Below are 12,540 nucleotides of genomic sequence, written 5' to 3'. Positions count from 1 at the left end.
TAGGACCACCCTCAAGTCAATGCTATGTATAGGTTCAGTTGATCCTTCAATATAGAGTAGGCACACCCACACACAACGCTATCATGCCTAATTGGTCAAGTAAGGTTTGATCCAGAACTACATGTGATACCCACCTAAAGAAATCAATTTCATGTTCAGCTTCTGTGCACTTGTCATAAGCTAGTATGAGCCAGCAATGCAACAAGTTGGACTTAATAAAACAACTTCTTCAGTACACCCCTCTCCCACCATCCAGTCATGAGAGTCCTCATCTCATTATGACAACTGCATGAACAAAGAAATTTTAATTATTCTTATTACTACTATTATTATTTGTGTGTCAAGGAATATTGCTACTAGCTACTACCTTTGTTCACAATTATTGTGTTGCATTCGCACTCACTACTACTATACTACGTGCGTGGCATAAAATTGGAGTAAACTAGCTAACAAGATTTTCAATTTTTCATCGCCCAAAGATGCCTCTAATTAAACAATTTGTGCCCCACTATCGTTTCCAATTTCATCATCAATTTGCCAGTCCTTTAAATGCAGAAATTTCCCTATTGGCGCCCCTTTTCTCCTTCTGAGACAGAAATCAGAAATGGAATTTTGAATTGGCTTTTACTTAAACCCGTTGTTGTGAGTGTCTCAATAAACGGCCAGACTCTCACGTCAGTTTTAATCATGACAGCGATCAATTTAAATACCAACTTAGACATACATACCCCCTTTAACGACTTATATATATTGTGACAATTTATATTTTTTAATGCATAATTTTTTAATTAAAGCATCTTTGGACGACGAAATATGACTTTACTATTTAAAAATATCTATGATGTGCATAATATGTCTAAATGAGCTTTATATAAATAATTATAGTTTAGATGAATTCAATTGTTTTTTCGTCAACAGCGAATCCAGTTAAATTTGGAAATTTTTCTAATGGGGGAAAAATCTGACTCACTAGTTTTAACTTACTTTGGCACATTAAATTAGTAAGTCACTCAAATAAATTCGAATCTAAATCATAATGTTTATTCAAAATAGGATTGGATTGAATTGGACAAAGTATTTCAATTACTCCAATCAACTTTCAAAATCAGAATTTTTAAAAACTGCTAAAATTGATCCTAAACCAAAAATTCTATTTTTTATAAGAAAAATATTATTAAACCATTTTATTACATTAACTATTTTCTTTTCAATTTAACCAAAATTCAGTATTTTCTTAATTTTATAATGTATAGTAAATTAAAGCTTGTAATGGAGCAGGAGTTTGACTTCAAATTTATAATGAGAAATTGAGAATACACACTTCATCTCCTTTTTACTTATTTGATGGGGAGACTAGTATAGGATGAGCAATTTCATCCTCATATCTTAAAAACGGTAACCAATTCATCCCATTTCATCAAACTGTGCTTTTGATGTTTTAATTTACAAAATGGAAACAACAAAATCCACAGAGTTCGGTTAATAGTGTCAAATCAAATAACAAAATTCGTCCAGAAAGTGACGAGCTTAACATATATAGGTACTTCTTGAATGCAGTTCAAAAGAGGCCAAAATGATTGCATACCCTCCTTTTTCAAGCTTACAAGTAAATGATAGGGAAGACATATATTTTCTTTATTTTTATTGTCCCCAAGTACCCCTAACATTTTGAGTTTGATTTCACTATCGCAAGTGTCATATCAGCGCAATTGATTAGATCAGCATCTAACAACACCATAAGATGCTAACTCAACTTAATTGCCACCACTACTTCATTTTTCATTTATTGATTCAACAACGTTGGCTCTTTAGACTTAATTGCTTCTAATTTATAAATGAAGTGATTAAAAATGTACATAAAAAATAAAGAGGTGAATTTATTATAAATTTTAAAACAAAACTAGGAATAAAAAAATAAATCTTTCACTTAAACCAAATAAGCTAAACAAGTATTGTATTAAAAGAGAAACACTCTTCTTTATGTGTCCTTATAATTCTTATTTTCCTGATAGAAATTAATTACTACTTTCAAAACGTGAATATTTTGTATAAATATCATAGTCAATAAACAAATAAACTAAATGAGTTTTATTTGGTTGGGACACATGTTTCTTTGAAACTCAAACCTAACCCTGATTGTGTTCATGTTTTATAGTGTTTTTTGGATTAAATTCATGGTGAGAAACAATTATTTTCATGATAAAGACAAAGCAACAAATAATTATTTTTATTGTTTTGCATGTTATCACCATGATTTTGTGGAATAAAATTTATTATGTGATGTCATCCAAATATACTATTAATTGTTAAATTCACCTCTTTATAATAAGTTCACCCAAACATTAGGACCCATACATATTAGCCCGGACCCCAAGTACACTGAAACACCAATTTTATCTCATTTTTCCTCCCAACTTCCCACTAGTGACAAACATTTGAGGTGAATTATAGTAGAAATATGAGAGAAAAGAAAAAAAAAGTAAAGAGAAAAAAAAATACTAGATGTGATAAATGATGTAATGAAAAAAAATTGAAAATAGGAAAGAAATTGGGATAATAGTGAGATGGCAGAGAAAAGTATATGAATGATTATAATTTTCCCTTCCCACATACCAATTCATTCAGCAGTAGAACAACCAAATGCCCCTTCAACAACTGACAACCAAATGCCCCTTCAACAGCTGCATACGACTAGATTTGATGCTATGTAAATAAATCTTACGAATAAAATTGCCATAAAAATAAGATTGACTTGAATTTTTGCTAGTTTTCTTTCTTAGTCGCTTCCCCTAAAACACTACACATTACACTTCAATAAATGAGCTTATCACAGCTTAATAGTAAAATATAAATAGGCATTATTCACATTATAAGCATTTCCGTATGGAGTAACAATATTATAAATGAAATTTTAACACTCCAAACCATCCACAGGAAGGTAATGTAAACAAAATTGCCAGAAGGTAATGTATTTTCCTTGTCAGTACACCCGAAAGGAATTATCAGAGCCTCTTGAGGTGCTGCCGAGTTTTGGAACTGTAATTCTCTTCAATATGTCGGGTGAGAAGCGAGATTCCATAATGTGAGGCACTCGAGGAGGCATAGTAGGATGTTACGGTAAGTTGAGTGAACTTTGGAAGCACATAACCTAAAAGTTTCACATGTATCTGCATTACTAAAAGGTATTCAAATTTCAAAGCATATAGTATCATCACCAAAATAAACTACAAGACTTGAACACCTAAGTGGTATTTTCTTGTGAATACTATATAAAATATCACATAGCAAGTAACATATTCTAATATAAACATCAGTTCAACCTATGTGCAATGTTGATAACCGAGTCAGGAATTTCATACGCCAATTCTCAAACATGTAAATAGAAGAATAGTCAACTGAACCAGATAAAGGTGCACTTGCAGCAGTCTACTGCTGCAAAGCTCCATTTGAGTCACCTATTGGGTTTGCAGCTGTTATGGCATGAACTGCCATATGTCCTAAGCATCACAACTCGAGATATATGGTTGGCTTGGTGGTGAAGGGAGAAGGGAGGAGGTGGGGGAGAGGTTGTGGGTTTGAGTCCTCCCACTAACAAAAACTAACAAAATAACAACTACCATTTGCCGATAAAAAAAATAATAAACATCACAACCGCAATGCTTCTGTTGAATTGAAATCTGATTTGCATTTTGCATTTCTTTATAACAAAATCTCTTTTTTATCCTTGTTGGAGCTAACAAGAATTCTACTTTGCCCTTACATAAGCTAAGGAAGTCTCTACTAAGTACTAAGGTACCTCACTTCAACTCAGTTTCCACCAATGACCAATTTTAGGGTTTTGAGTAGCTTCTTCAAGTTCTCCAGACAGTCGGGTACACATATAATGTCATGCTGCTGGTGGCATGATGGCTGAACAGTGGTGAAATGAATTCCATTGGTGGCAACTGACATGTGATCTATTCAGGAAAGTTGTACTTCCACTGTTATAATACATTCCGCTTGGTGGCATGTTATGTTATTATCATCGATCACATGATCTGTTTTAAAGCTCCAAACCAGCTCTGGTTCAAGCAGGTCACTGCTGGTGTGATTCAGTTTTTTAAACAGTGTTTTAAAAGAATAATAATTTATATTTACAAGGACAGACAAAGCAGTTCTACCTCCTTGAGATGGCTGTTTCACCTTTAATTTCAATCACACACTGAGACATAAATTTTAACTTCAAAAGCCAATAAATATGATGACAACTATTTAATCATTTTAGCGATAATAACTACAGATCTGTCAAAAACTAAGTCTTCTGAAAATTTAATCTATTAAATAGGTCATGAATGGTTTAATATCTCAAGCGACTTCAAAGTTGAAACCAAGACAGGTAGTTAATAGCCATGCAGGAAAGTTCATCAATCTGTGGGTGATGGCCTATGGCTGAGAGCGGTACGACTGGTGCAAATTTGTCTGTGGCTTATGGCAAGGGCTGAACTTGTTAGGAATTTAGGATACCAGAAGAAAAGCAAAATAGTAGGAAAAACTAGCAAGAACCGAAAGAAAACCCTTCAGTATTATATTTAGTTTAAGGGAAATAAATTTAAACCAAAAAAAAAAGGCTCCTACAGACTATGGAGATGAAGCTCTGGCCCCCTCCTCACTGGAGCATTTCGAAAGTAACACACCACTCATGGGCCTCTCACCCTAAAACCCACCTGACACTACCCCTAATTTTAAACATAACAAACTGTGTAACAACCTGCCACCTCAGCTCAGCCAAACATTTCCTGATTCTCCTCTTGATTCCCTTTCTTTATCCTTCGGTAAACCCTCCAAATTTTGGACCTTCTATCATTATGACCCAATAACTCTCCTTCAGATTCATGGGCCTTATCACTTCCCTCCTCTTGAACTGCCTTGTCCTCGAGACAAAAAAAGGGGAACGGATTTCTAAGAATGAACTCATTCTCTCAGGTAGAGTCATCAATAGATTTTCCCTTCCATTTCACTTACCACCGGTGTACAGCCTCTCCATGATTCAGGGAGTAAATTCCCACTTTTGTCCCCAACATTGTAGGGGTTTCTTACTTTAGTCCCTGAGATTTATAAAGTAAGATATTAGTCCTTGAGTTTGCAGAGCTCCAATAACTTTCATCCCTGACATTAATTCACATCAAAATCTAAAGATGGAGCAATGACCTAGCATGTTAAGTGACACGCTGGAGTCCAAGGTGAACCTTAAAACAATGTTGCATTTCTAAGTTCTGATAAATTCATTAGTCGATCCTCTTTTCTCTAAGTCAAACAACTCTTCAAAGGGATTCTTGAATCTCCTACTTCTCTCTTGAATTTTTCCCTATGTAAGACGATGATTTGAATAAGGATAAAGACGGCATCTTAATGATTAATAAGGAAATGTGCTACTCTTCAGCTCAGGTTATCAATCCAACAGGGTATTGGGAATCAAACATTGGGAGCTCCTCTTTTCTAATGGATATACAATACTCCTCTATGGTCTACCTCACTTCCTGATTAAGAAGGACCACAACCACTGAATTTCTGCTGTGGATCCCACCACCTGCTTCTCTGTCATCTTGATGGCTACAAGCAAGATCAAACAATGCCTTCAGCCATTGCAGCCTTGAAGGATTCCTGGAGCTCTACTAAGCAACTATCAATAACAGCAACCTTAGTCTACAACTGCAAGACAGGGACATGACTGTAGCTTCGCTTACCAAGATATTCCAATCACAATGGCAATTTGGCAGGTTAAACCACTGTTAGGAAAGCAGACAGAAAATTAAGCGAGGTGGCAGGAAAAACTTTGCAAGAACTGAATGACAACTCTCCAGTATTATTTAGCTTCAGTGAAATATACATAAACTAGATCAAAAGGCTCCTGCAGAGACGCAGCTCTGCTCCCCTCTTTACTGGAGTATTACAAAATTCACACACACCATCTACTCTTGGAACTTTCCCCAAAATGCATAACAAATTGTGTCTTACCCATCCTTCTTACCTTGATTCTTCCCTTGATTCCCTTCCTTCTTTGGTAAACTCTCCCAAACTTGGGCATCCTGTCATTACTACCCAATAACAATCATTCTTTGGGGTCATGGGCCCTTCCAGAACTCCTCTCCTTCCCATCGCCTTGAGCGGAGCCTGGTCTGGGATCGAGCCCTTCTGCCCTTTCTAAGGATAATGGGTCACAAGATTCAATTTGTTCAAATCAAATACAAATGGGCCCTCTACCCTAGATTATCTTCTCCCCGTACAGATCCATGTTCCACCTTCTTTCAGTCCTAAATCAGTTAAGCAGCACCCGTCCCTTTCTTGGCCACTGGGTGTGGTTACTGGTTTGTTCCTACATTTTCAAACAATCTTCTTTCCTTTCAAATTATTTGTTGTTGCTTTGATGCTTCTTTACATTTCACTGGGTGTAGCTAACAGTTGATGATAGATGTTGCAAAAGAACATGTCCTTTTTTTTTCTTTTGGTACTAAAACTAATGCCTTTTATATCATAAGTTACACCTTTAACTTGAGTTAAGTTCTGACTTTTCCATGCATTTTCAATTGAACTATTGAAGTTAGACAACATGTTAGTAGTAATTTTAAGTTATTTTGCCTATTTCAGTCATTTTATAATTTTGCATGTTGGGCTCTTACTTAAGATCCATGTTACTGGCACACATACTTGTCTCTTACCCATCCTTCTTACCCTAGGTAGTAGTATCTTGAGATTTACAACATTGATTCAAGTAACCAAAAAACAAAGCCAGAAACAAATGGAGCATGACCTATCATTTCATGCTTCTTTTTATGTTAAAGCCACTACAACACAATAGTTTTCAAATATTCAGCAGTGAGCACTATTAAAATTTGAAGGCCCTAATATAAATCTAAGAAATAGGCTAGAACAGAAGTTACCTCCAAATGCTGCACTTAGGCCGGAGAATATCAACAATGGAGGAATCTGAGAACAAATTATAAAAGAAATAAGTTAGCTCTAGAAAATAACTGAGCACTATGGTACATCACTACATCACTACATCTAATCTGCTAACTATAAAAGAAAAACATAAAGACGATGAAACCAACTTCTATGACAGGTCTATTCAAGACATCAACAAAGCATAAAGTAATAGTAATTGCAAAGGAAACTCAGAAGGCAATCAAGGACTTCGTACCCCAACAACAAAAGGAAGCCACTTCGGTCCCTTCAGACCATTTTGAAGAAGAGGTAAACCTACAACCAAAGATTAATTAGCAATACCTTCACCAAAGAAGGTACATGGATTTTAATATTAATCCACCAATAGCGCAAAGAGTTTAACACCATCAATAAATAATTAAATACTATAATACAATAACAACAAAGCCTTATCCAGCTAGGTGAGGTGATTACATGGATTAGACGATGTCATTCAGCTCAATTAAAAACCTATGTTTTAGAGACGTTATAATACCTATTAAAAATATTATAATGCCAAAGTAAGTAAAAAGAAAATCTTAAAAATATTTATCACAACAAAATGACCTGAATTTAATGCTGAAAATAAAATAGACACCAACTTCATATCAAACTTCATCTCATATGATACATCATAAAGATAAACACAAGAAAATAACGTTACCTGTATTGAAACCATGAACAAAACCAAGCATACCACCAATCCCCGACCCAGCCTATTCAACAGCAAACACAGAAAATAAGCAACAACAACACCACTCATACAATAAGCATATTGTCAGAATTTAAGCTCAAAAATGGTTAGTCTCATCTTTGAAGTAAAAAAAATAAACTCAAATTTTTTCATTAATCTTAATTTTATTAAAATATTAATATTAATATTATTGTTATCATGGATTCCATCCCTAAGTCATGCGCATGAAAAAGTATCAGTTGGAAGAGCTCAATTCCATTAGTCCTTGCATTTCGGCCGAGGATACCTTGGTTCACACAAAAAAAGAGAGAAAAAAAACTCAAACCGAAGCGAATTAGGAAGAGAGGAACTTACGACGGCAGTGGCATCGTGCAAGACGGGAGTGATGGTCCACTCGCCTCTTTCCTGGTCGCAAAACAGAGACAATTTCGTTGAGTCAATTCATCGAACAGCTTATTTGCAGTAACACACAAATACGTTGCGAAGAGAGAGAGAGAGAGAGAGAGAGAGACAGACGAAATTAGGGTTGAGGAGAGAGAGACAGCGAGGGCATCGAGCGGAACCGAGGCCAGGGTTGATGGTGGGATCGTGGTGGAGATTTCCGGTCCTTAGTTTCTCTTCGTACACCTCTCGAGTGCCCATTTTCTGTGTGCTGCTACTTCGATCGGTGTCAACCACTCGGAGATTTAGACGGGGTATAGATTAGATGAGACTTGAGAACGAATCCTCACGTTTTTTTCGTATTAAAAGAAAAATAAATTGTGTTTATCTCTTTTTTTCCTTTCTTTTTATTTTTATTTTTTATTTTTATATAATAATGTGTTTATCACTTTCTTTCAACTTATGAAGAAAAAAAATGTCCCTCTAGTAATTTGCTTTTCTAAAAAAGTTATAAAAACTAAAAATTATTTTTTATTTCATCACAATTATAAAAAAAAATATTTTGAAAGATAATAATTTTGTAAAACCTATTTAAAAAACATGTTTAAAAAATTGTTAAATTGTGAACTTTCCGAAAATTTAAAATATATATAAATATATATATATATATATATATATATTTAGTAGTATCAGAGCAAGTCGAATCTTTTGGCTTGTAAGTTATGTATCTTCCATGTTTTTTTATGTGTTTTATGTGAAAGTGATTGACATTATTTGAAGTATGTTAATTGTTTTGGTCACTCGCTATACCATGAATTCTAGTTGTTGTCAAATTTGAGATGTATCATCTCAATAATTTGTGCAATGCAAATGAGGCACTATGACAAGTGAAAACAAAGATCTAGAACAATTGTCATTGATCTCCTTTTGTTATATGCAAGTCTTAAGAACTAAGCTTATTTCTTATGTTTGAAAGATGTATAGTTATTTTCAATTTTTTGGTTCTTACTTGGATGCTTGCATGTATAATTAAGTATAGGATGTTTCAATGCATGTCTCTTCCGATTGATATGATGGCCCTTAAGTGGGAGTGTTGTTGTACATACTATGGATTACTCTTAATTGTTGCTTTATATGAGGAAGTTCCTTTAATTATCATGCATAAGTACCTTTCCTATTCATTAGAACATGAAATGGACATATGTTTTCTAGATGAAGAGTGTAAAATAAGTGTATCACTATGTGTGCATCCTTTTTCCCCATGTTTTTTTAGTGATGTTTTATATTTTGTTTGATTTAATTAATTCCAAGCTTGTCGTATTGGTGTTTAATATCTTGTCTAGATATGATTTGTTTAGAATAAATGGAAAGTTGAATGATTCACATGATCAAAGGGTGAGAGTGAGAGAGATAAGGGTTTAGGTATGGAAAATCTCTTTATTGTTATGAATGTATGAGCAATCATGCATGCATTTATGTATGGGCCTCTTGGTGTGTGTGTGTGTGTGTGTGTGTTTCTTTGTGTTCTTTTATGTGTACCTTTATGTGTGTGCATGTGTGTGTGAAGGGAATGAGATTTTTCCTAACCTTGAAATGCTTAATTCATATAATCACTATGTGTAAATTGTATGTTGCATTCATATTGATGTTTTATTGTTTTTGAGTTATTGTAATGAGGGATTTATGACATCATCATATTTCTCTTTAATTGCTTATGCTTGTTCTTTATGTTTTCCATGCCATTGAGTTGTTAGTAGAAGATCATAGAATTGAGAGTTAAGTGCTTATCTAGCTTGAAAATGGAAATAAGGGTACAATTGTTTTCACATAAGGGGATGATGACCTTAGTCTTAGCTAGGCTAGGCCAAGTGAGAGATGTTACCTTAGATAGTTCTATGTAACAGGCACCTTGTGGTAAACCCCCACATATGTCCTTAAGATGAGGCTAATAAGAAATAAGTAGACATACCCACCTAGTAGCAACAGTGGTAGTGTAGAGGTAGAGCCACTTAGAAGAGCAATAGTTGATAAAAGTATATCTCCTAGAATTACCTACCTCCTAAATTGGCACTGGAGTTAAGTTAACCACCTTAACCAACAATAATGCTTAAGAGCTAAGCCTAGTCTAAAGAAGGAAAGTTGTAACAAGTATCCCATGAATAGAACAAACCCACCATTGAGTTTATGAAACTAATATAAGAGTTTACGAGATTCATAGAGGCCTTAAGAGTATAATCATCCCAAGAGGAATTTGAAAGAAGTCATTGAACTCCTTATAGTTGAGATTATCTTTGGCTATTAATGTATTAAGCTTAAAATAGCCAAGAAAAGTAGAATGGAAGAGAAACACTTTTGGCCTAAAGCGAGTACCTAAAGAATATGTCTAGTGAGAGAATAAAATGGTTTTGGTGAGTATCTACCTAGTAAGAGATGAGGTCAAAATAGTTACCAACCTAGTTAAGAATTAGAAGAAGAAAAAAACATAGGAAGGGAAAGTTTAGTCCGAAGTCATTAAAGAAGAGGACTATGTGGAAATACAGGAGTATATGTGGATGCCTTACAAGAACCAGATGCTAGGATCTTGAAAGAAGAGACGATGATAGGTATTTACCTAAATAAGAATTATTTGAAAGATAGTCACCAACTAGTTTGTGTATGTATTAGAATCCTCTTTTGGAAAGTGGAGACTTTTTAAGTAGAAATTAAGGAAGGATTACATAAACTCATAAGAATAAACCTTGTATTGAAATCTATAAGAAGAATTGGATGGATTGAGAAGATTTCTAAATAGAATTCAAGTGGAAACTTAGAATATTTTAAGCAAGGTCCCATTTACAGAATGCCTTTGAGAAGTTATATGTGGAGGGCTCAAAACAAGAGTTATGAGTTAGAAACCATAAGTATGAGACCTAGTTATGAGTTATGAGTTTTCATGTCATATTTTGTTGTCCTTAGGATCCATTGTCACAATCAATGATGAACCACAAACCAATTATTCAGGAACTACAATTTACAATCATGAATAATCACAAAGTAAACCTGAGACGTGTAAAATTACACTGTCCTCAAGGACTTATCCGTGTAATATGTGCAAGTCCCTCAGTATATAACAAGTTCTTCCCAAGATTAATTTGAGACAACAAAACTAGAAAACTCTTTTTGTGAGAAAACCTAAGAACCCACACAGAGAAGGAACAAAGGGTCTTCTCCTATTCTCTAAACTTTCTTCAATATAAATATTCATTGTAATTAATTAGAAATAATGACTTTAATTGGAAATAATGGTTATTTAATATAATTAAAATAGATAATAATTACAATTAAAACATGAAATTAATTTAGATTAAAATATGTAATTAAAAAGATTAAATGGTATATTTTCCTTTTGAAATGTCTTAACCAAAATATACAACAATCTCACACATATTTTAAAAGGTTAAAGAAAACATTGTAAGAAAAGATAAGAAATTCATGAGTTCTCTTTCTCTTGGATGTAATGCATGGGACCTGGTGTAACAAGCTATTGAATAAGAGTTAGACTGTTAAGACATGACACACAATGTAGTAGGTGTAGCAAGCTATTGAACCTATAACACTTGACTTGTGCTAGTGGTTTACCAATCATAGTACACCCCCACAATTCTTGTCGTTATTGTTGTGTTCCTCTAGTAGGCCATGCACATGTCCAGTATTCATGTGTGCTTTAGAGATCTTGTCAGGATCTCATACAAGCGGTCTCACTTGACACTTATATAGGTAATTTCATTAAGTGTATGCTTCAAATCATACACCACTCAATAAGAGATATAAAAATCATTAAAAACTTTAATATTGTCAAGCTTTCTCACTACCCCACATAAAGCTTAACTATAAAGTTTAACCTCACATTAATGCAACATATAACACTTTCTCACACCATAGGAAGGGACTAAAAATTGAAAAATGATTAAAATCAATTTTAGTGCTAGCAAAACTAACAAATGACTTATTTTTCCCATTGAACCTTCTTCATGGGATCTCCAATCACAAAGGTTAAGGTTACAATCATTTGCTTGTTTTTAAGTGGCCTAAGTCTCATTCCTCTCGATGTTTCAAAAAAAGAATTTCTTCACTAGGGGTTTCAGTCAGAGGATCGGTTGAATTCATTATTGATTTCACATAAATAAAATACTTCCATATTTTAAGTAATTGCTTTACCAAAATATCTCTTCATTTTTTGACAATCGCAACGTACATATAGAATATGCACTTTCCTATAAAGGAACACATTTGCTAAGAAATTTTTTTACATAATCAATCTCATATTTGGAGTCAAAACTCAGTCTCTATAGTAGATAAAATTATATAGGTCTGCTTGATTGAATTCCAAGTGACAATAAATACTCTAATGAATTTAGGTACTAAAATGTACAGTGAGACAACCACTAGTGGATTTTGTCTCATTTTAGACTAATTAAGATCCGATTAGCATCACTATATTTTCTAATACAAAGGAAAATCTACTA

At 34.0% G+C, this 12,540-nt stretch overlaps 1 protein-coding gene across 3 annotated transcripts; it reads right to left on the bottom strand.

Moving 5' to 3' along the window:
* Nucleotides 1–2,712: 2,712 nt before the first annotated feature.
* Nucleotides 2,713–8,384, bottom strand: LOC114391949. Of its 3 annotated transcripts, none has more exons than XM_028352975.1 (6): nucleotides 8,171–8,384; nucleotides 8,009–8,059; nucleotides 7,625–7,676; nucleotides 7,178–7,236; nucleotides 6,918–6,963; nucleotides 2,713–3,175 (listed from the first exon to the last, which is right to left on the bottom strand). In XM_028352975.1, the coding sequence occupies exons 1-6, from the start codon at nucleotides 8,294–8,296 to the stop codon at nucleotides 3,003–3,005; spliced, it is 507 nt and encodes a 168-aa protein (XP_028208776.1). In that variant the 5' UTR covers nucleotides 8,297–8,384; the 3' UTR covers nucleotides 2,713–3,002. The 3 variants fall into 3 exon arrangements, with proteins under 3 accessions (XP_028208776.1, XP_028208790.1, XP_028208784.1); XM_028352989.1 differs by having other exon boundaries at nucleotides 2,713–3,167; nucleotides 8,171–8,383; XM_028352983.1 differs by having other exon boundaries at nucleotides 2,713–3,148; nucleotides 8,171–8,380.
* Nucleotides 8,385–12,540: the final 4,156 nt, after the last annotated feature.

Source organism: Glycine soja, chromosome 2 (assembly GCF_004193775.1).
Source record: "Glycine soja cultivar W05 chromosome 2, ASM419377v2, whole genome shotgun sequence".
In the NCBI taxonomy this organism is placed as follows: Eukaryota; Viridiplantae; Streptophyta; class Magnoliopsida; order Fabales; family Fabaceae; genus Glycine; species Glycine soja.
Note: the sequence above shows the minus strand (reverse complement) of the source record. Positions and strands in the feature narration are given on the sequence as shown.

Coding starts and splice junctions, on each gene's coding strand:
- LOC114391949 (XM_028352975.1), bottom strand. CDS start 8,296: ATGGGCACTCGAGAGGTGTACGAAGAGAAACTAAGGACCGGAAATCTC. Junction 7,677..8,008: donor TGCACGATGCCACTGCCGTC/GTAAGTTCCTCT, acceptor GCTGTTGAATAG/GCTGGGTCGGGGATTGGTGG. Junction 6,964..7,177: donor GGCTTCCTTTTGTTGTTGGG/GTACGAAGTCCT, acceptor ATTTGTTCTCAG/ATTCCTCCATTGTTGATATT.